General features: G+C 64.7%; 5 protein-coding genes across 5 annotated transcripts; 2 read left to right on the forward strand and 3 right to left on the reverse strand.

Annotated features, from left to right (window-relative positions):
* Nucleotide 1: 1 nt before the first annotated feature.
* Nucleotides 2–4,137, reverse strand: CHLRE_06g299450v5 (uncharacterized protein). The gene is made up of 7 exons (XM_043063569.1): nt 3,919–4,137; nt 3,722–3,772; nt 3,322–3,476; nt 2,733–2,810; nt 2,402–2,464; nt 1,228–2,171; nt 2–1,016 (listed from the first exon to the last, which is right to left on the reverse strand). Exons 1-7 carry the CDS (start codon nt 4,055–4,057, stop codon nt 248–250), a joined length of 2,199 nt encoding a protein of 732 aa, XP_042924275.1. The 5' UTR covers nt 4,058–4,137; the 3' UTR covers nt 2–247.
* Nucleotides 4,138–5,307: 1,170 nt separating this feature from the next.
* On the forward strand, nt 5,308–7,039 carry CHLRE_06g299476v5 (uncharacterized protein). Its single transcript, XM_043063570.1, has one exon. It carries the CDS (start codon nt 5,425–5,427, stop codon nt 6,154–6,156), a length of 732 nt encoding a protein of 243 aa, XP_042924276.1. The 5' UTR covers nt 5,308–5,424; the 3' UTR covers nt 6,157–7,039.
* A 73-nt stretch (nt 7,040–7,112) lies between these two features.
* CHLRE_06g299500v5 (uncharacterized protein) lies at nt 7,113–13,367 on the reverse strand. Its single transcript, XM_043063571.1, has 13 exons — nt 13,218–13,367; nt 12,389–12,536; nt 11,960–12,099; nt 11,662–11,760; nt 11,029–11,209; nt 10,535–10,722; nt 10,119–10,185; nt 9,657–9,739; nt 9,467–9,511; nt 9,239–9,289; nt 8,598–8,852; nt 8,190–8,316; nt 7,113–8,001 (listed from the first exon to the last, which is right to left on the reverse strand). Exons 1-13 carry the CDS (start codon nt 13,236–13,238, stop codon nt 7,814–7,816), a joined length of 1,593 nt encoding a protein of 530 aa, XP_042924277.1. The 5' UTR covers nt 13,239–13,367; the 3' UTR covers nt 7,113–7,813.
* A 140-nt stretch (nt 13,368–13,507) lies between these two features.
* CHLRE_06g299550v5 (uncharacterized protein) lies at nt 13,508–15,949 on the forward strand. The gene is made up of 5 exons (XM_043063572.1): nt 13,508–14,091; nt 14,412–14,519; nt 14,818–14,883; nt 15,131–15,193; nt 15,399–15,949. Exons 1-5 carry the CDS (start codon nt 13,849–13,851, stop codon nt 15,501–15,503), a joined length of 585 nt encoding a protein of 194 aa, XP_042924278.1. The 5' UTR covers nt 13,508–13,848; the 3' UTR covers nt 15,504–15,949.
* Nucleotides 15,950–16,219: 270 nt separating this feature from the next.
* CHLRE_06g299600v5 (uncharacterized protein) lies at nt 16,220–19,967 on the reverse strand. Its single transcript, XM_001691239.2, has 8 exons — nt 19,576–19,967; nt 19,388–19,492; nt 19,038–19,165; nt 18,426–18,845; nt 17,976–18,110; nt 17,557–17,666; nt 17,101–17,260; nt 16,220–16,870 (listed from the first exon to the last, which is right to left on the reverse strand). Exons 1-8 carry the CDS (start codon nt 19,667–19,669, stop codon nt 16,781–16,783), a joined length of 1,242 nt encoding a protein of 413 aa, XP_001691291.1. The 5' UTR covers nt 19,670–19,967; the 3' UTR covers nt 16,220–16,780.
* Between the last annotated feature and the right edge of the window lie 55 nt (nt 19,968–20,022).

The raw sequence follows: 20,022 nt of genomic DNA on the forward strand, positions 1-20,022 counted from the left end.
CAAGGTTGTGCGGGGTCGTTCTGCACGTATGCACGACGCATCCAGGCAACTGCTTTCCGTGCCCTGCAGTCCTGCATGCTCCTGTTGTGCTCAAGGTCGTGCTTATCACAGCCGCGCCTGCCGGTACTCCGAACATTCCGGCTTCACAACCTCCACAGCAACGAAACCGCAGACATACATGAATGGCCACTTCGGCACAAAGCCAAGCCGCTGAACCACGCACGCACCTCGTTCAGCTACCACGCCCTCATCCCTGCTTGCCCGCCCCATCCCCAGCCGCGACCCCAACCTCCGCTTGCACCGCCTCCGCCCCACCTGCCGTCTTCTCTCGCCCTTCTCCCACCGCCGCCGCCGCCGCCGCCGACCCTGCCGACCCCCGCGCCGCCTCAATGCTGACGTGCCACGCGCCCGTGCTGGCATCGCCGTACAGACACGTGGCGGGGTCCCAGTAAAACCCCACGTCACTGTTGTAGTAATATCCCGTGCTGGGATCCAAATCGTACCCGGGCGGCAGGCCAGCTGGCGGCGCTGGCGGCGCCGTCTGGGTGGCTACAGCTGCAGTCCCAGCGGCAGTGGCAGCCGCAGCGGCAGCCGCAGCGGCAGTAGCAGCCACAGCTGTAGCAGAAGAAGACATGCCGGGCTGGCTGGCGCCGGCGGCTTTGTGCTCATCGTCATCTCCGAACATGTCGACGTCGTCATCCACAGCCGCCACTGGGCCGCTCGGTCTGGCCGCTGCCGCCGCATTCACCGCCCCGGCCGCCGCCGCCACCTCTGCGCCAGTGCCAGCCGCTGACTCCGGCCCCTTGCTGCCGCCTCCCTTTCCTCCTGCCGCCCCCGGCACCGGCGCCGCCGGCACAGGCCGCGGCGCACCCGGCAGCGCCAGGCTGCGCACCACGTCCACGCCCAGCGTGCGCTGCGCCGCGCGCAGCAGCTGCTCGCGGGTGCTGCTGTAGACCTCGAACTGCCCGGCGGACAGCAGCAGGTTGGAGGCGGACGTCAGCGCATCAAACTGCCGCCTGCGTGTGTGTGTGGCAGGGAAACGAGAACGTGGGGATTGCGGTAATGCGCGGGGTATGTTCGTGCGGACTGGTAGCGTGCGGGCTAGGAAGGGAGGTGAGGAAGGTGCGTTGTTTAGGGCAGACGGCACACAGGCAGGGAGCAGTAGGCATCAGGCACGAGCTGAGGGAGAGCAGCAGGAGCACAAGCAGCGGCCCACCACCAACCCACCTGGCCTCAATGGCCACTGCAGATAGCTGCGTCGGCGGGTGCCGTCGCGCCGCCACGCCTGCTGCGGCCTCCGCCACCGACTGCCGCGCTGCAGGCGACGGCGGCGCATCACCCGGCCGCGCCTCAGCCCCCTCCTTCGCCTTCTCGCCCTCGCCGGCCGCTGGTGCTGCTGCCTGCCCTTCCCGCTCTCCATCCATCTCCATCGCTACCGCATCTTTCCCCTGCTGCGCCTGTTGCTGCGGTGGCTGCGGCGGTGGCTGCTGCGCCGCGCGCCGCGCCTTGCGCAGCCGCTGCCGCTCCCCACTGGACAGCGGCACTCCCGCTGCTGCCCCCACCGCCGCTTCCCCCGCCGCCGTCGCCACACCCTGCGCCTGCTCCGCGTGCTCCTCCTGCGCCTTCTCTTCCTCCTCCCCCTTTTTCCTCTCCTTCTTCCCCTCCTTCCCCGCCTCCTCTCCCTCCCTCGCCCCTTCCGCCTCCGCCTTTGCTGCCGCCTCCGCCTCGTGCATGCGTCGCCCCAGCCGCCGCAGCCCCACCAGCGGCGTCTCGCCGGACTGCAGCAGGTCGGCGATGCGCTTCTGCAGCAGCGCCCGCTCCTCATCGCCCAGCTCCGCACCCGTGTCGTCGAGCAGGTGCAGCTCGTAGGGCTCGTCATCGTCATCGTCATCATCGGCGTCGGCATCATCGCCGTTGTCATCTTCGATGTCCTCTTTCTCATCTCTCTTGTTGCCGGCGTCGACGCCCTTGGAGGCAGCAGCCGCGGCGGCAGCAGCAGCCGCTGCGCGGCGGCGGCGCGCCGCGCCCGCGCTGCCGGCAACACCCGCGGCGCCGCCGGCCGCGGCTGCTGCTGATGATGACGGCCCAGTGCCTGCCGCGGCGGCCGCGGCTGCAGCGGCGCGGCGGCGCGCTAGCAGCTCGGGGTCCGCACGGACCTGCCTGTGCTCGTCCTGTGTGTGAGGGGGAAGGTCAAGAGTGAGGAGGTAGGGTCAGCTCCAAGGCAACAATCAAGAGGCTAGCACAAGCAATGCAGGGCAAGGAAGCGCGCCACCACCACCACCACCACCACCACCACCACCACGCCGCTGAACACCTCAGTCACGCAACAAGGCCCAACTTGCTCCTTCCTCGGCGTCGTCCGCCTCCCGCCTCATCCCGATGCCTCATCCCCCTGCCTCACCATCATGCTCTCCAGCCAGGCGTCAGTGTCCTCCGCATCCAGTCGATACTCCAGGTAATTGCCCTGGCATGTGACAGGTCAGGGTGGGCAGTTGGTTGAATGGTGGAGAAATGAACAGGTGGAGCTGGGCCCGGGTTGCCCTACTTTGGATTTGGAGGTTCGCCAATCTCTTGCCTCACCTCACCTTGCCCTGATCCCCTAGCTTCACATCCGCCTTGCTCTCCCCACTTCCGCCTCTCCCATTTTCCCTAGCCCCACCAGCCCACCTCCGTCTCGCGTTGCTCCCCTCCACTCACGCCCGCCTAACCCCACTCCCCCTGGCCCCACCCACCTCTGCATCAAAGTATCCGGCCTCTCGCTCCGACCTCAGGTGGAAGGGCTCGATGGGAATGCCAACCTCGTTGTACATCTGCGCGCACGCCAGCAGGCGCATGGGTCGTGGGAGCGGCGGGCGGGCAGGCGGGCAGGCTACAGTCAACACCGACCCGACGTTTACCAATGCCCAGCAGTGGGGGCGGGCACCCCGTCAGCAGCCGAGCGTAAGCCCAGCCACATCCGCAGCAGAGACGGTGAGCCGCCCGCCGAGGAACCAGCAGGACCTGACGCCGCTAGCTGCAGTCCTCAGTACATGCTTGGTGAGGAGGCAACCCAATCTTACCATCAGCAGCAGCCGCTCTCATGCGCCCCCACCCCTGCCCTTTCCCTCACCCCTCCCCAGCCCCCTTCCTCCCCCAGCCCCTCCGCCCCCCCCCCTCACCTCTCATGTAATGGTAGCGGAATCCGGCACTCGCACGACTCCCCGCCCCACCCCACCCCTCCCCCGATCCCGCGTTCGCTTCCCTCCCCTACTCCCCCGCTCCCCCGCTCCCCCTCCCGCTCTCGCGCCTCCCCTTCCAGCCCCCTCCCCCGCCCGCACCCACCTCCTCCGGCTCGTCGTAGTCCGCCTCCGCCGCCGCCAGGTCGTCGGGCAGGCTGGTGTCCTCCAGGGCGGTCATGGCGCTCAGCGCCTCCACGCGCCGCGTCAGGGCGCGCCGCGTGGCGGCCAGTGTGGGGTCCATGGCGCGGACCGGGCCGGCTGGGAGGGAGGGAGGCAGGAAAGCAGGGAAGGGGAGGAGGAGGGAGGAGGGGGTGGGAAGGGGAGGAGGAGGGAGGAGGGGGTGGGAAGGGGGTGGGGGGGACGGAAGGGACTGGTGACGGGGGCGGGCAGGGTGGGGCAGGCGGCGGGGCAAGGGGGGAATCAGCGGGTCCGCATCCACTACACCGAGGCTTGCCTGCGCATGTCATGAGCCCGGGCGCAAGCAGCATGTGGTAGGCACTCACCCTCCGGCTCCTGGGCCTCGATGTCGGAGCGGCGGGCCCGGGCATCGCCGCCTGCAGACAGGACCCGGAGCAGCATCGGGTATTGAGAGCCCAGGAGGGGGTCCAAGAAGGGACCCAGGCGGTTGGCTGGCCACGTCATGGCGCCCCAGCGAGCTCGCATGACCCCCCAGTGAGATTCAATACATAAGAAGCCGCACCGTGAGCGCCTCCTGGCAGAATGGTACGTCGCGGTGCTCCCGCTGCGGCATTCGGGTCCGGATTGGCCAGCTCCACAGTCGTGCCCTCGCCAAACCGGACGCGCTTCTTAGAGCGACGTCCATCAGGGTCATCAGTCATTGTATACCGGAAGAGCTGGATATAAGAGTTGCTTCGCGGCAGTGAAGTGACGTTTGTCTGGGCTTGCGTCTGCTTACAAGAAACTATTGTTCACTTGCAATGTGCGCATAATCAAATATTAGTTTTGTTTGGGCAGACGACTTGGCTGCCGGGTGCGAAACCCTGCGACATGGGTGCGTGCCTTGCTCTGTGCCTTGCTGCCAGCCGAAGTCGTGTGGCCACTCCATTCATCTGACTTGAGGGGTAGTCACGTCCATAGTACAAATCCATATTGACGCGGAGGTTTCACCTATATCCCGCATCTAAAAAGGGGCACGGCATAACAATACCGTCACGATAGTTCGACGCGCTCCACCAGCGGTGCGGGCATCGCCAACAGAGCCACACGCGTCCATGAAGTGACTGGTTTTGCTTGAGCATTTGGGTTTTTGTAAGTCGTTGACACTCCCCCGGCACACGACAACAAGCGCGCCATGTCTCTTTAGCTCCCGCTGTGTCGTCAGCGCGTTGCGCTTATTTACTTCCCGGCCAGCAGCAACACCAGCAACCGGCCTCCATGCATCAGTGTCCGACCTCCTCTGCCACCAGGTGTCCACCGGTCTGCGGGCGGGGGTGATGGGGGTGGCGGGGGTGATGGGGGTGGCGGGGGTGATGGGGTTAGAAGGGGGCCAGGCCGCACCAGACGCTACACCAGCAGACGGCTCCAACCTCGGCCGTAGAACTACCGTGTTCATAGACGGTGCAGTACACACGTGGCTGATGCATTGTGCGGCGGTCGGCACGGCACGGTTTGCAGCAGGCGGCGGCTGTAGCAGGACTGCAGACGGTACCCTGGTACTGCTGCAGCTAGCGAGCTGATGGATGGCCCGGCAGTAGGAGCCCAGCCAGCACCGCACAATCGACAAGCAGTGGGCTGCGTGTCTGTTCGGTTCGGCCGGCTGGGAAGGGCTGGGATCCATTGTGACGTACGGCAGTACGTTGGCTCTTCCCTGTCAGCTGCCACCGCCGCTTACTTCGTGATCGATGTGCTCGCTCGGTGTATGACTTCAGCGTGGCTGCAGTGCGGCTGCATGGGAAACGGTGCGTGGGTCACTGCTGGGGCAAGGCATCGGCTCTATGTTGGGCCCGCGCGTTGAATGTTGATGGGGGGGATGGGCGCGCACGTAAGTAGTCATGGATCGCATGCCTCCTAGAACCAGCGGGTTATAAACTATGAACTAGGATGGCCGTGCACTGGAGTGATCCAATGATGCGTTAGCTTTGACCTTCGTTCTCGTCATTCACTGCTGGCTACGGCCTGAACCTTGTCTGACTCGCGCGCATCGCTTTATTAGCAGCTGCTAAGCACTGCAAGCACAGGTTTGCCCATGGGTGGCAGCGTGGGGCCGCCGCGGATAGCGGCGCGCCGCCTCGACCAAGTTCAAGCGGCCTTCCCGCCAGTGCAGCAGTCGGTGTCAGCTATGCTCGCCGCGGAGTTTCTGCAGGCGCACGTCACACCTAACCTGCAGCATGCCTCAGTAGCGCAGCAGAAAGCTGTAGCGGACATCGCAGAAGCCGCGAAGCAGGAAGCCGAGCTCGCAAAGTGGGAGCGCAAGACCACGTGGCTGCACCGCTTGCTGATGTTGGTTTGGCGATCGGAGCTATTTCCTGGCGTCCGTGTCTGGCGCATGATGAACAGACACAACCGGCTGATAGCCGCATATCACAGCTGCTCGGCCGCATACTACAACAGCGCGGCTGCTTGTCTCCGCCTGGCAGCTGCGCAGCTGCGGCTGGGGGCTGCCGCAGGGCCGCTGCGCTCGCGGGCCGCTGCCGCGAACGCGGCGGCGGCGGCGTGCTCCGCTGCCGCGGACCAGAGCACGGCGGCGGCGGCGGTGCAGGAGGAGGCGCAGCAGCGGCGGCTCGTTCTGGCGGAGAGCACGCAGGCTGCTATGGAGGCGGCGGCCAGGCGGGTGTGTTCGTGGCCGTACCTGCTCCTACACCTGGCGCTGGTACTGGTGACGCAATGGACGCAGCAGCGCTTGGCAACGGGCGTCTTAGGGCCGTGGCTGGTGCTGGCGCGCGTGTTGGATCTGGCTAGCGTAATAATGAACGGATGATTAGGATGGTGGCTGGCTGGGCGGCGGCGGCGGCGGCGGCAGTGGAGGATCCCCTGAATCCCTGATTAGCCCATGTCTGGATGGGTGCGTGCCATGTACAGAGCCGCCGCCAGCACACACGCGTACGGATGTGTGCGCACGCACGGAGGCGTTGTACGCAAGTAAGCGGATGGAGGCGCGGTTGGCAGCAGCAGGTCGTGTGGGTGAGGCACGGTGGCGATCTTAGAGCCCATGTCAGAGCGACGAGCGAGACTCAAGACACTATGCTTTGCGGTTTGATTTCTGCCATGCATGGCACTAGTGTTAGCAAACACGTGCGGACGCAACAGGTGGTAGTAGCAGTAGTAGCAGTAGGTGTGTGCGATGGGACAGTGTCAAGGCAGGTTGGTGGAGTCCCGCCGGTGGCAGTAGCAATATATGCATGGCAGTAGCAGGCGCTCCTGCGGGTGATGGCGATGGCGGCACGCACGGCAGTGGCTAGGCAGGCCGCTGCAGCACCCGCGCTTTCGAACGTCAGTGTACGGTATCGCCGCCGAAGACGCCGAGCTACATGCATGACAGCTTATGTTTGTACGAGTCATTTAAGTGCAATTTGTGGGATTTCGGTGGGCAAAGGCATGGGTTAAGCGCACTGGGCCTGTCGCTAGGTGCCTGAGGATTAGTGCGTGCGAACAGCAGATAGATGCGGCGGGCGGTTGATCTATGCTGTTGCGGGCACACAGCGAGGTAGCCAGGGCGTTGGGCGTATGTATGTAGCGCATGCACTTCATTGCTGCTGGTCCGCCCATCACCATGAAGGAGGTGCCTTCTATAGCTGGCGCCCCCGTTCCGTGTATGCAGCTGCATGACTTTGGCGAGAGGTCGGCGAACTAGCTAGTCAACAATTGATGCGTCGTGGGGTGCTGTAGGCGGTGCCGCGTGCGTGCGTGTCCGACGCAGTGCGTTTGGTGGCGGCGAAAGTTCCTTTGTTACACACCTATGTCGTCCGACAGAAGGAATGCATCAAACCCCGCCACCCGTAGGGCCGTTCGAGGTTGGTGACACTTGCAGCTCAGCAACTTGGAAAGTCAACACTTAAGGTCAACGAAAGAAGACATGGATCGGCGGGGACCTGGGCATTCAACCGGCCATCGGTCTGGCAAATGGTATTGCCATTCGCATGACTATGCATGCATGTCACATCCCCAGCGTCAACTCCCACTCCCATCTTCAACTTCGTGCCCGGAGGTCTTGCCGGATGCATAGTACCAAAAAGACAATTCAGATCAGGATGACCATGCAACAAGGAAAGACGTGCCTAGCAACCTCACGTGCCCCCGGGTTCACACAGCTCGTGGTCTTGATCGTCTCTTGTCTTCACTACGTGCGCCCATGCACGAACCGTGCTGCCCCGCCGCAAGCCCCGCCGCCGGCATCTCTGAATGACTGAGGCAACGGGTCTCCAGCCCGGATTCTACTCACAGAGTCGTCGCCGCGTTCTCGCTGCTTGAAGCTGAACCCACAACACGCGCAACCCATCCATACGCGTTCCACACCGTCGTCAACCGCCAACCGCCAACCGCCATTCTTAGATAGTACGGCGGCGCTACTGCCGTGCTTCCTTCCATCATCCCGCGTGCCGAGCCGCCCGCATCCGTCCAGCACATGATGACATGCCTCAGTACGCGGCGGTGCTGCTGGCGACGCCCGCAGTAGTGCCAGCAGCGGCGGTGTCGGTGGCGGCGCCGGCCGGCAGCGGCTTGGCCCTGGCGGCGGCGGTGACCTCACTCGCCAGCTCCTTGAGCGCGCCGATGACACCGCCGCCGTGGGCGTGGCCGGAGGCGCCGGCGGGCGGCAGCGCGGCGGCTACGCAGCGCATCGGCAGACGCCGCCGTGCAACAGGGGGCAGCAGCGAAACAGGGGCGGTCAGCGGTAGAGATCTATCGAATACGGGGTGGCACATGCAACTTGCAGCCGCAACACAACTCGCACACTACTGCTGTCAAGGCGCCGGTCTGCTAGGCGCAAACTACGGCAATAATGCGAAAACTCACTCGTGCCGCGGGCCCCAGCTGCCGCCGCCGCCTCCTGCTCCGCCAGCTCGTCCAGGGGCACCCCGGGGCTGCCGCGCACCACGGGCGGCACGGGGCCGTAGCGCGGCGTGGTGTGGTCCGCCGACGTCTGGTGAGCGGCGGGCGGGCGATGTACGGGCGTGCGCATGCGGGCGTGGGGGGCGGGCGACAGGCGGACAGCAGTGTTTATGGGATGCCGCCATCCGTACCTCAGGGTGTGATCGCAGCAGCTCATGCAGCAAGCTAAGCGAGCATGTCAAGGCGCCAGCCAGCAAGCACCACAGTGCACAGAGTAGCAAAATGGCAAGTGCATTCTCCAACACCAATCAATGCCATCCCATTTCCACTGTGGTCCACCCCCTCCACCCAATCAACTGGCAGCCAGCCCACCTGCAGCGGCTGCGCGGTGATGCGCTTGGGCCGCAGCGCCGCCGACACCTCCCGCGCGTCCAGGCGGGTCAGCCCGCCGCCGACGCCGCCAGGGGTGCTGCCGGCGGCGCTGCCGGCGGTGGCGCCGCCCATGAGCGCCGCCATGGGCGAGGCGGCGGCGGTGGCGGCGGCGGCGGACTTGAGGGAGTCTGGTATGTCGGCGATGAGGGGCGAGGGGTCGCCGATGGCGCCGTACTCGCCGCCCGCGTTGAAGCGCTGTGACGATGGGGGAGGGGGTTGAAGGATTGCGGGGGGGGGGGGTTACATTCATGATTATTAAGAAGTGAAGTCGTAGGCAGGTGCAGTCGGAAGGGAGGATTGCAAAGAGGGTTGGAAACGCGGTACAGGGGAGGGCAGGAATGGGGAGAGAGGGTACTGAGGGAGGAGCGGGGGAGTGGAGCAAGGGAAGGCTGGAAGGAAGGGTGGGTGTTGGATAGCAGGGAGCAATTGGTTGGGGTGGCTGCGGCGGCGGAAATGGCCGGCGTTTGCCTGGGAGGCGTGGGTGGGAAGGCATTGCGACCCGCAGTGTGCATAGATCACATGAGGAGTCAGGGCGGCCAGCAGTAGGGCTGTTTGCGGTAGGTGCCGCGGGACCGACCTACCGGGAAGGCCGGCAGCGGCAGCTTGCAGGGGCCCAGGGCGATGGCGGTGGCCTGTTTGTGTGTTGGGGGGTCACAATGTGTGCGGGTGTGGCCACGTAGGTATGTTTGTGCTGTCCTTTTTACGCAGATAAGTGCATGATTTGTCGGTGGCAGCTCTCCAGCGCACACATGCATGGGAAACCTAACACCACGCCACACATGCCGAAAGCTCATGCGCGCCGCACGTACCTGCAACGCGTCCTTGACGGACAGCATGGCTCCGGCCACGAATGCCTGTGTGCGCATGTTTGTTCGATGTGGGGTTGTGAGTATGTGCGCGTGTGTTAAGAGACCACATGGAAGGAAACACGTAGGCGCACGTGCGTGTGTGTGTGCATCAACCTGTATCTGTGTGTGTATGAATGGCACGCACGCTCACCTTGAGCCAGGCCGCGTCCCGCACCAGTCCGCTCAGGTGCTGCCACACCAGGTCCTCCTGCTCGCGGTAGGTGGACTGGACCGCTGCGGGTGGGAGGAGGTGGAAGGTGGGGACGTGGGGAGGTGGGGAGCGAGGTGGAAGGTGCGGCAGGAGGTGGGGAGCGTAAGGAGAGATTTGTGGAGCAGGCTGTGACAGGGAGAGGTGGGATCGCGGAAAGGAGGGAAGGCTGGGCAGCGTGGGCAGACAGGCGGTGGGCGTGTGCAGTGTCAGCGGCAACAGGGCTTCGTGTGCTTTCCCATGAGTGCTGCCCACAGGCTTGCTGCTGCCGCCACACACTCCCTCTCCCTCGCCTCACTTCCTTGCCCTTCTCTGCAAAGCTCTGCCAAGCTAGCTTCCCATCAGGCCTCTCCCCTCTTCTTCCTCTGCCTCCACCCCTTCTCCCCGCCCCACCCAGTCACCCACCCTCCAGCTTGCGCTGGTAGTAGAGGGCGGAGCGCATGAAGTCCTCCTTGCCGCGAACCGCCAGGACCTGGGGGTGTGCGTGTGTGCAGAGAGAATGTTTGTGTATGTGGGGTGTGTGTGTGTGTGTGTGTGTGTGTGCGCAAGGTGTGTGCATGGGGTGAGCTGTCAAGTATGGGGGTAGGGAGGGCGAGGCAGGCGGGGGGACAGGTGGTGTCCAGCGGGTGACGAGCAGCGGCCCCGACTGCACACCACAACAGGCAGGGCGGCAACAAGGCAGCAATGCAATGCCCTACGTACCCAAACCCCGCACCACCCACACCCCACAAATCCCACACCCCATTAACCCCACCCGTTAACCCCGCTAACCCCATCAACCCCACCTACCCCACCAACCCCCCTAACCCCCCGCTCCCCACCTCGTCCTCGTGGGAGCCACGTGGCCCGTACGACATTTCGTACTCGTCGTCACTGCTGCTGGGTGAGCTGGTCAGGCCGCCGCCGCCGCCCATCTCCTCCTCCTCCTCCTCCTCGTCCAGGCCCGCATGGCCGCGGCGCCCGCGCGCCCCGCCGTAGCCGCGCCGGCGACCCGGATCCGCGGAGCGGCCTGTGGTGATGACAATTCAGTGGAGTTCACTTCAGCTGGAGGTCAGTTCAGCTCAGTTCAGGCAGGCAGCAGGCGCTCAGGCGCTCAGGCGTCCAGACACACAAGGAATGACTCAGTGGGCCATCCACGCACACGGCTGATTCGGAATGCACATGCAAAGGCACGGCAGCGTCACATTCCATGCTTCTACCCCGACAGCTGGATAGGGCAATCGACATACAGACCGCACATAGCAGCCACCTTCTCTCGCCGCCTATTCTTAGTAAGATCGCTACACCACAAGTCGCGCGCCCGCCCCGCACTCACTGCGGCGCGAGTGCAGGCCGCCGCCGCCGCCCATGCCGCCGCCGCCAGCCATGCCCAGGTCGAAGGGGCCGCCGCCGCCGCGGTGCTCCATGCGGCCCAGGGCGCGCATGTAGCGGCGGTGCACGCGGCGCCGGCGGGCGTCCACCTGCAGCCGCAGGCCCTCCAGCTTGCGCATGCGCGTCTGCAGAGGCAGGGAGGGGAGGGGCAGGGGAGGGGCACGGGAGGAGAGGGGCAGGGGAGGGGAAGCCGGCGTAGGAGCACGGGCAGCAGGGGAGGGGTGAGGGGTCATGGGCGAAGCACGCACCAGACAGCAGGCCGAGGTGAGGGTGCAAGGTCGGCATACATGGTTGGCAAGGCTGGCACATACGCCACAGCCGCCGCTACAGCCCCTGCGTTGCTGTCCTAGCGCTGTAGCACAGCGGCCACCTTCGTTCCGTGTAGGGCGGCGACACACGGTGCCACGGCACACGCCCACGGGCAGGCGGCACAGGGGCGCTGCTACGCACGGCGCAAGGTACAGGGGCACTGCCGCCGGCCGCACACGCGCACACACACACACACACACTCTCTGCATTTCCCACTTCTCGTGATTTCTAACCCGCACACACACGGCGCTCCCCCTGTGTGTCTCACCCGCACCACGGCCAGGCTCTCCAGCCAGCGGTCGATGGGGCGAAGCACGTTGTGGCTCAGCTCCGCGTCCAGCATGTCGCGCGCGTCACGCAGCAGACCCTGGCAAGGGAGGCGCGCGTGTGTATGTGTGCGTATGCGTGTGTGTGTGTGTGTGTGTGTGTGTGTGTGTGTGTGTGTGTGTGTGTGTGTGTGTGTGTGTGTGTGTGTATGCCTTGGGTGCAGCAAGGCAGGGGCAATGGGCACCAGCACGGACCCAGATCACACACACAGCGCACCGCATACACACGCCTGTGCCTACCTCGTCGAACTCCCCACCCACGCGGGTGGGGTGCGAGTGGCTGACGTTGGGCCTCAGCGGCTCGCACAGCCCTCCCTCCACGCGCTCCCACACGCGGGGCAGGTTGCCGCGCGCCACCACCGGCAGCCCCTCCAGGAACACTGGCAGGAGCGGGGGGCGCACGCGTGTGTGTGTGTGAGGACGTAAGCAAAGGAAACGGGGAAACCGCGAGGAGTGAAGCAAGGCGCATGGACAGGTGAGGAGCTTGCGTGCACATGCGTGGGAACGTGGGGATGTGCGAAGGGCTGCTGCATTTGCAGTGCATACACTGTGATTGCTTTCCGTGGCCACCACCCACCAGGCCGCCACCAACCACACATACACACACACACACACACACGCCCCCCCCCCACACACACACGCCCGCCCACCCGCCCGCCTCGCACCCACCCTGCACGGCTGTCTGGTAGCGGCGCAGGCCGGTCTTGAACGCGTTCATGTGCACCGCGAACTCCTCCGCCTCGGACAGCATGGCGGGGTTGCGCAGGTTGGGTGTGGGCTTGAAGGTGCGCTCGCCCACGTGCAGCGACTGACGCGCCTGGGGGGGTGGGGCGGGGCGGGCCGGAGCAGGAGGGCGTGTGGAGCGGTCGGGTGGGCGGGGGGATGGGTGGGCGGTTGGGGGGGGAAATTTGTGGGCTTGATAATATCTATGGATTTGAGGCAAGCAGGTAAGGGGTGCGGCGGTGAGGGGTGCGCATGTGACGGGTGCGCCAGGATGGACTCGGGCCAAAGAGGTAAGGGACGCACGGGTGAACGGGAACTAACTGGCTGGAGGCGAGGTCAAAGTGTGGGGAGCGAGCCCCTGGCGCACTCCGCCACAGTCAAAGCACGAGTCAACGGAATGCCAGCGTCAAACTGGCGTCGATTTAAGGTTGAAAATGACCCTGAGCTAGCCAAAATCTACAAATAACGAATTTCGCGCCGCGCGGAGCCTGGGACCGGGACTTCTCGGGGGCGAGACCCGAGCGCTCCGGGAGAGCCCAGGGCGCCGCGCCGCGACGGCCTCGCCTCCCGCCGCACCCCCGACCCAGATGCCCGGTCAACGTGCAACTGAAGTCCGTGATCCGTCGCGCTGCAGCACGGCCCGGGAGCTCTTTCCACGACGCCCACAGCGCTCCCATCCAAAGCAGCCCACGGGTCACACGGCCTACGCCACCACCGGACCTGGGCGGCAGCGCCGCGAGTGCGGCTGCCGTTACTACAGCTTAGACCCATTCACCTGTTCAAGTATTTTTTGCATCTTGCCGACAGATACTGCTGCTGCTGTGGTTGCGGTAGCGCGGCGATCGCCCGCTGCGGTGGCGACGCTCTGTCGTCAGAGGAAGGGGGGCAGGCTTAGTGCAGCGCGCTAACAAAATATCAAGATTACAGCTGTATAAATGGCGTGTGTATCGTTCATGGAAAGGGTGCGCTATGTGGGTTTAGAGGGACAGGAGGCGCGGCGGCCTGAGGAAGGGTCTGTTTCCGCGATCGGGCCAGCGACACCGCATGCCCTGCCGCTTTGCAAAACCCGCTCGCGGCCAGCAAGCTTTCGCTGCACCACACCCGCTGCACTGCACGAAACTACACCACACGGGGGCCACAAGATCGACTAGCTCAAACTTTCCCGCCAACGCAACCATAGTCCCGCAGTTGAACATCAAAGCGCCGGTAGTGCTCCATTTGCTACCAGCCTTGCCAGCGCGCTTTAGCTCTCTTCAGCGGCTGAGCCCGTAGCGGCGCCGTTCCGCAACAGCTGCTGCGCCGCGCAGCCCAGCCGCGGGCGCCCGCACAAGTCGACATACACCCTCACGCCCGCAGCGCAGCTTAGACTTATCTTTTCACCTACAAATCCATCTCCGAACGTTGCCATGAACAGCCTTATGGGCGGCCTGGAGGAAATGATGGCTGCGGGCGACAACCTGGACTTTGGCGCGAGCGGCGAGGAGGGCCTGGGCGGTGATGACGAGGATTTGCTCATGCTACAAAAGGCGGTTCAGAACGCGCTGGATAAGAAGAAGCAGGCGGTGGTGAAGAAACAGGCGGCGGTACTGGAGGAGGCGCGCGCCGGCGCCCAGAAGCGCGTGGCCGCCCTGGAAGCCATGATCGTCAAGGTTTGTGGCGTGGTGTGCGTGCGGCGTGTGCGGAGGGCGGGGAGTGCGGAGGCAGAGGCGGAGGGCAGTGATGGGGTGCGTGGGTCTGCGATTTGGGTGGCGTGCGTGTGCGTGGGGTTTGGGTTGTGGGGTCGGGCCTGCGGTGGGCGCCCGGCGGTGCTGTAGCTCTTGGTTCCTACGCGTGCGGGCGGGGCGGGAGCCCGACGCTGGACCAATGTACGCATGATGGACCTCACTCTCGTTCCTCAGTCCTTCCACTAGGCTTCCACCCGGGCCCCTGCTACACACTCCCACGCCCTCACTCACCCTCACTCACCCAGGAGCTCAAGGACGCTGCGGCCGGCGTGCGCTCCTCCGCCGCCTCCAGCCTGCGGCGGCTGGACGCCAAGATGGCGGCCATGAACGAACTGAGCGCCAAGTACCAGCAGGTGTGTATGTATGTGTGTGTGTGTGTGTGTGTGTGTGCGCGCGCGCGCGCGCCTGTGTGTATAAGGAAAGCGCTAAGGGCGCAGGCGTGCACGCTGGGGGGCACTGGAATATATGTTGAGGGGGACTGGAAACGGGGCTGGAGGGGCCGAGGGCGGGGCGGAGTAGCCATTGGGACGAAAGACTGGGTAAGCACTGGATGACATGCAGGCACACGCTATTCAACCAACTCACTGCGCGATTGCCCGCGCTGCAACGCCCTGTTTGACGCGACACTCTCCGCCACGTGTGTGCCGCCAGACCATGTCGGACCTGTGGAACGAGTACGACACCGAGTTCAGTGAGCTGGGGAGCGCGCTGGAGAAGGTAGGGGTGGGGTGTGGAGAAAGGGAGTCAGGGGCAGTGCGGTTGCGAGGAGGGAGGCAGTGGGAGTGGCGCGGCGCAGCGGGTGGGTAGCTGAGGGTCTTCGGCAAACTGTTTGGAATGCGGGTTAGAAGCTGGAGGCGGGAATGAAAGGCGTGTGGCGAGGGACTCTACCTGCCCGCCTGATGTTTGCTGCCGCGTGTTTACATCTTGGGGATTCGTCGTGCCGCTCCGGCGCTGCCTGCTGCAGCACAAAACGGCGGTGGAGAACCGGCGGCAAGGCATCAAGCGGAAGATTGCGCAGGTGGCGCAGGTGCGCTGCCGGCGGGTTTGGCAAGGGCGGGTTTCGTGTGGCGAATCCGACATACAGTATGCGGGGTACCAGCAAAGACACATCTCAGCTCACCTGGTATCCCACTGCTTTGGCGGACGCATCGTGTGGTTTTGCTGCGCGTCGCGCTGCGCTGCGCCGTCTCCACCCATTGCACGACTGTGTGGCTGCTGCTGCTGATCCGCAGGAGAACGAGGCGGCTCTGGCGGAGGCGCGAAAGAGGGTCGAGGCGGAGAAGGGCCGCGCCGTCAAGATGCCACAGCTGGCCAAGCTGCTGCAGTCGCTCATGTAGTCGTCACCAGCCTGGCACGTGGCAGCGCCGGCGCATGTGTGTGGTCGTGTGGCGGTGTGTGTGATGCCGTGTGTGGTTTCGAGGTTCCGAGGATGAGATGGACTTGTCTGCATGTGCGGCATCGGGGGACAGGGCCGCGGTGGGTTAGTGGGGGAAAATGGTGAGATGTGTTCCCAGGCGCAGGAAATTGAGGAGCAAGAGGCGCTTATTGACTGGCTGTCATGCGGAGTGCGTGGTGGACCGGTGGTCCGGGTGGTTTGGCTGCTGGTGTGCGGCACCCCCTGGACTGGATGGATGCAGTTCATACAGCAGTATGGAGTGATGGGCACTGGATGGGAGGCACGGATGGAAGCTGCGTGCCCAGACAGGACATGGGCGGCAACAGCGACAGCGCCCTAGGGAGAAGGGCGGTGTGCAGTAGCGCAGAGCCAGGACCAAGTTCACGATGGCCCCCCCACGCCCCCCCCCCCCCACACACACCACCAGGGGGGCGGCACGCGCCGTGTGGTGCATTGGTGCTGAGTGCAACGACGACAGTCAACGCAGCACACGCAGCCCTCACCTGGATGGCCGCGTGCAATCTGCCTGTCTCCGTACTTTCGCTGATGCCTTGCCTCCGTTTGGGCAGAGGCGCAGAGCGATTTCCAACTCCAATGGCTTATGATGGCAGGATGGGCGCCAAGTTCCCGGCAGTGCTCGCTTGCGCAGGCCTGCAGCTTCCAAAACGGTTACATGTGTGCCCACACGGTTTCATGCTGCCGCTCAGTTGCACATGACAAGACTCTTGCGTCTGCTGCCCGCTGACAGTTTAGTGCCCAGCAAGTCTGCCGGTGCTGGTGCTGTTGCGGAGCGTCCCCACACAACGCCAGTCCAGGGCGCCTCTCGCGACGAGGGCCGCGGACAGGCGCAAAAACGTACCCAGCCGCCGGGCAGACCGCACCGCCGCAACACACGACAATACTGCCACGACTCATACGCCACCAAGCCTTTCACAAACATCACCCATTTACCCCGCATGCCGCAACGCCACATCCTACAACTTCCAGAGGTACATCTTCCCGAGCAGATCTCATCATCCACAACCGGTACCCACGGTACCCGTGCTGACCGTCGCCAGGCGCCTCGCCTCACAACTCCCCGTCACGCCTCCTCCCAAGGTGAATACTGTGCAGTGAATGCCCCACAGCCGCACCTACTCTTGCTCCTGTCGCTCCTGCAGCTGCTGCTCCTGCGATGGGTGTTCCTGCTGCTACTTCTCCTCCTGCCGCTGTCGCCGCTCACGCCCAAACGGCCAGCAGGCTCATGAGGCCGTATCCAAGCAGGAACACGCCCATCTTTAGCAGCCGGTTCTTGCCGTCTGCCAGCTCCTGTGTACATACACCAACACATGCAATCGCTACCGGGAGGAGGAGAGAGTGGGCCACAGCCACAAAGAGCAGAGCGTTTCCAGACACACACACACACACACACACACACACACACACACAGGCTGCGGGCGCCAGCACGCTGCGACCACATTGCAGCTGCACCCACTAGTCTAGTTCGCTTTCCCCAAACCCTTGTCGCCCTTCACCAAGACGTGTTGCGCCTTGCGCACCTTGGGGATGACCTCCATGAACGCCACGTACAGGAAGGTGCCGGAGGCCAGCGCCGACAGGGCCGCGCCCGGCTTGGAGTTGGCGGAGCTGCTGAGGCCGTAGCCCATCAGGATGCCCAGTGGCGTGGCGGCAGCGAACAGGCCGATCACCGTCCAGAAGCTGTGATGATGGCGGCAGCAGGGCGGCAAGGTCAGCAGGGCGACATGGGGGGTGGGGGGCAGGGCGGCAGGCGAAATGGAGGGGACGCAGGTGGTGACGCCACCGCTGCGTATCGTCCCGCCCGGCCTGCCCTGTGCATCTTTGCCCTGAGATGCGCAGCACGCCCTGCCATAACTTGCTCCATGGCACCCGCCCCCGACATTCCCTGGTCGTCGCAACCCCAACCTCCCCTTCTCCCGGCCCCGGCTCTCCCCTTACGGAACACCCCGCACACACACGCACACACACACACGCACCGTGTGCTGCTGGCTCCGCTCTCCACGATGCTGGCCCCCAGCGCGTAGGCCGCCAGTCCCTTGTGCGCGGCGATGGCCATCATGATGTCCTCCGTGCTGCGCATGCTCACCTGCACAGGGGCAGGAGCGGCGGAGGCGGCGGAGGGGGCGGTAGGAAGGGCGAAAAGGGTGCGGGCTGACTTGTGGGCGCGGGCGGTGGCGTACGGGCGCCTCACTGTGCACCGGGAGGGCCGCAACAGCCACCTTCGCCTGCGGCTGCGGCCCGCGGCTTTTGGCTTGGCCTGGACCGTGAGTGAGTGCGTGCGCGCCCAGTGTCAGCAAGAAGCCGCCGCACCCCAACTCGGTGGCCTGCCTCCTTCCGCTCTCGTGCGCTTCTCCCCACGCCCCTCCTTTCCTCACACGCCCACGCCCGCATGCACCTGCGCCCCCAGCGCCATGCCCTCCAGTATGGAGTGGATGCACAGCGCCGCCGCCAGCAGCACAGCAGTGGCGAACGACAGCTTGCGGCCGCCCGCGCCCAGCAGCACAGCCACACCGCCCACGTGGCAGTCCTCCTGTGCATGGGTGCAGGAGGGGTAAGCCGTTCATCAACCAAAGAGTGATGGGGGATTTGGGTTCGCGTGGTGAGAGCATTGAGGGCAGGGGTGTGAAGTGCCGACAGAGGGCCGGTGGTGAGAAGGGACGCGGCTCGTGAGCGTGAGCGTGTGTCTGGACGGGCGGGTGGAGCCGCTGCGCATGCAGCGTGCGAAAGGCAACGAAGCCAAACCAATTGCAGCATGCACGTCTTGGTACACATGCAATTCCAGCTGCATCACTAACGGCTGAGGCCCGTGGATGTAACGCACACGTACGCAGCTTCCGGCACCCACCACGCCCTTCGTCGCGGCCGTGACGCTGTGCATACGACCAGCCCCGTCGTCTCGGGAATCCCGGTCCCCAGCCCCGCTCCGTAAGTCCGCCAGCAGCGGCTGCTTGACGCTACTGCCCGCTCCCCCGGCGCCGCTGACTCCGGCCCCGCCTCCGCCCACGGCTCCATTCAGCGCGCCGCTCGAGCGGCTGTGTGACATCTCGCCCGCCTCTGGGTCCCCAGACCCCATCGTCGAGCCGTTGCTGCCGCGATGGTGGTGGTGGCCCTCACGGTGCACAGCCGTGGTGAGGCCGGTATCGGTGTTGCTGCGCGCGAGCGCTGACGTCAGCTCCGCCGCCGGCAGCTTGCGATACTCGCCGGCCCCGCCCCCGGCAACGACGCTGCTGCTGGCGGCGTTGGCTTCGGAGACAGCTTGCACCACCTGCGCACGATCGAGTCACGGTGAGGTTGCGACGATTACTCTGCCAACTGCACACCACCTGCGTATTGGTACTCCGGTATAACGCAAGACGGACGGGCGCCGAGTTACCGTATGTTGTGTCAGCGCACACCGCCAGCGCAGCGCGCCTGCACCTCCCCTCCCCTCCACCTCCCCAGCCGCCTGCGTCCGCACCTGGTCCGCCACCAGCGTGATTATGTACCCGCACGCGGCCAGGAAGTTGGCGAGCGGGAAGCGGCCCGCGAACAGGATGTGGCGGTGCGCGTCCGCGAGCAGATGGCAGAAGCCGGCAGACAGCATTACTGCGTGAGCAAGGGGCGGGGCATTCGCGACGGCGGATGAGAGTTGCAGTGTTGGGTTGTGTGCGGCGCTGGCTAGCCAGGAGGACCAGACGGAAGCCCGAGATCATGGGTGCTGTGTCCGCGCGTATTGGGCGGCGCCGTGTGGGACGGACGCGATGGGGGCTACTGCGATGGCTCTCCCGTGCCAGGCGCGGAGGTGCGGAGCCCACAAACCCTGCGCACCTCCCGCGCTGAGCATGTTGCCTAGGTGAAACGCCAGGCCAAACGACGAGGAGGACAGAGTGTCAGATGCCCCATGGGAGCAGAGGTACTTGGGCAGCCAGGCTCCTGCGCAGGGGTGTGTACCGGAAGGGATGTTTCGTGTGGCCCCGACAGGAGCTGCCTCCTACGAGCGGCGACAACCCCCTCACCTCCCAGCGCTGTCACGAACAACAGTATTGCCGAGAAGAAGTCAAAGTAGGAGCGCTCATTCTCGTCAAGCGTAAAATTAGCAGCAGCTTTCATGACAAACTCGTGGAGCGACCGATTCGGAGATAAAACTACTTGATGTGACTCATCACGCGCTGATGCGTATTATCAAGGCCTGCAGGCCGATGGACCCGGTTGAGCGACAGTTGCAGCTGACAAGCAATATGGCCTGCAGCGTTTACATGAAGGCTTTGTAAGGTAAATGTGCCTGTATTACTATAGTCATTTATTTTAGCAAGGGCTGGTGTTGCGCTTGTGGCGCACACAATGACTTAAGTCAGTTATTGTAGAGAAAGCTGTTGGTTTATGGTATATACTCCATCACTTGTAATAGCTTGCTCGTGTATTGTGTATAAGTATTTTGGATGGTGCATAGTGGGGAGGCCGCG

This window comes from Chlamydomonas reinhardtii, chromosome 6, assembly GCF_000002595.2.
Source record: "Chlamydomonas reinhardtii strain CC-503 cw92 mt+ chromosome 6, whole genome shotgun sequence".
NCBI classification, from domain to species: domain Eukaryota; kingdom Viridiplantae; phylum Chlorophyta; class Chlorophyceae; order Chlamydomonadales; family Chlamydomonadaceae; genus Chlamydomonas; species Chlamydomonas reinhardtii.

What these genes read in the sequence shown, in the direction of transcription:
- CHLRE_06g299500v5 (XM_043063571.1), bottom strand. Translation starts at nt 13,238, where the DNA reads ATGCAAAAAATACTTGAACAG. An exon ending in TGCAAAAAATACTTGAACAG is followed by an intron (nt 12,537 to 13,217) that starts GTGAATGGGTCT and finishes CCACCCCCCCAG; the next exon opens with GCGCGTCAGTCGCTGCACGT. An exon ending in TGCCGCTGCCGGCCTTCCCG is followed by an intron (nt 8,853 to 9,238) that starts GTAGGTCGGTCC and finishes CCATCGTCACAG; the next exon opens with CGCTTCAACGCGGGCGGCGA.
- CHLRE_06g299550v5 (XM_043063572.1), top strand. Translation starts at nt 13,849, where the DNA reads ATGAACAGCCTTATGGGCGGCCTGGAGGAAATGATGGCTGCGGGCGAC. An exon ending in TGGAAGCCATGATCGTCAAG is followed by an intron (nt 14,092 to 14,411) that starts GTTTGTGGCGTG and finishes TCACTCACCCAG; the next exon opens with GAGCTCAAGGACGCTGCGGC. An exon ending in AGATTGCGCAGGTGGCGCAG is followed by an intron (nt 15,194 to 15,398) that starts GTGCGCTGCCGG and finishes GCTGATCCGCAG; the next exon opens with GAGAACGAGGCGGCTCTGGC.
- CHLRE_06g299450v5 (XM_043063569.1), bottom strand. Translation starts at nt 4,057, where the DNA reads ATGACTGATGACCCTGATGGACGTCGCTCTAAGAAGCGCGTCCGGTTT. An exon ending in ACTACGACGAGCCGGAGGAG is followed by an intron (nt 2,811 to 3,321) that starts GTGGGTGCGGGC and finishes GCGTGCGCGCAG; the next exon opens with ATGTACAACGAGGTTGGCAT. An exon ending in GCAGTGGCCATTGAGGCCAG is followed by an intron (nt 1,017 to 1,227) that starts GTGGGTTGGTGG and finishes ACACACACGCAG; the next exon opens with GCGGCAGTTTGATGCGCTGA.
- CHLRE_06g299476v5 (XM_043063570.1), top strand. Translation starts at nt 5,425, where the DNA reads ATGGGTGGCAGCGTGGGGCCGCCGCGGATAGCGGCGCGCCGCCTCGAC.
- CHLRE_06g299600v5 (XM_001691239.2), bottom strand. Translation starts at nt 19,669, where the DNA reads ATGAAAGCTGCTGCTAATTTTACGCTTGACGAGAATGAGCGCTCCTAC. An exon ending in GCATGGCGCTGGGGGCGCAG is followed by an intron (nt 17,667 to 17,975) that starts GTGCATGCGGGC and finishes GCCCCTGTGCAG; the next exon opens with GTGAGCATGCGCAGCACGGA. An exon ending in AGCGGAGCCAGCAGCACACG is followed by an intron (nt 17,261 to 17,556) that starts GTGCGTGTGTGT and finishes CCATCATCACAG; the next exon opens with CTTCTGGACGGTGATCGGCC.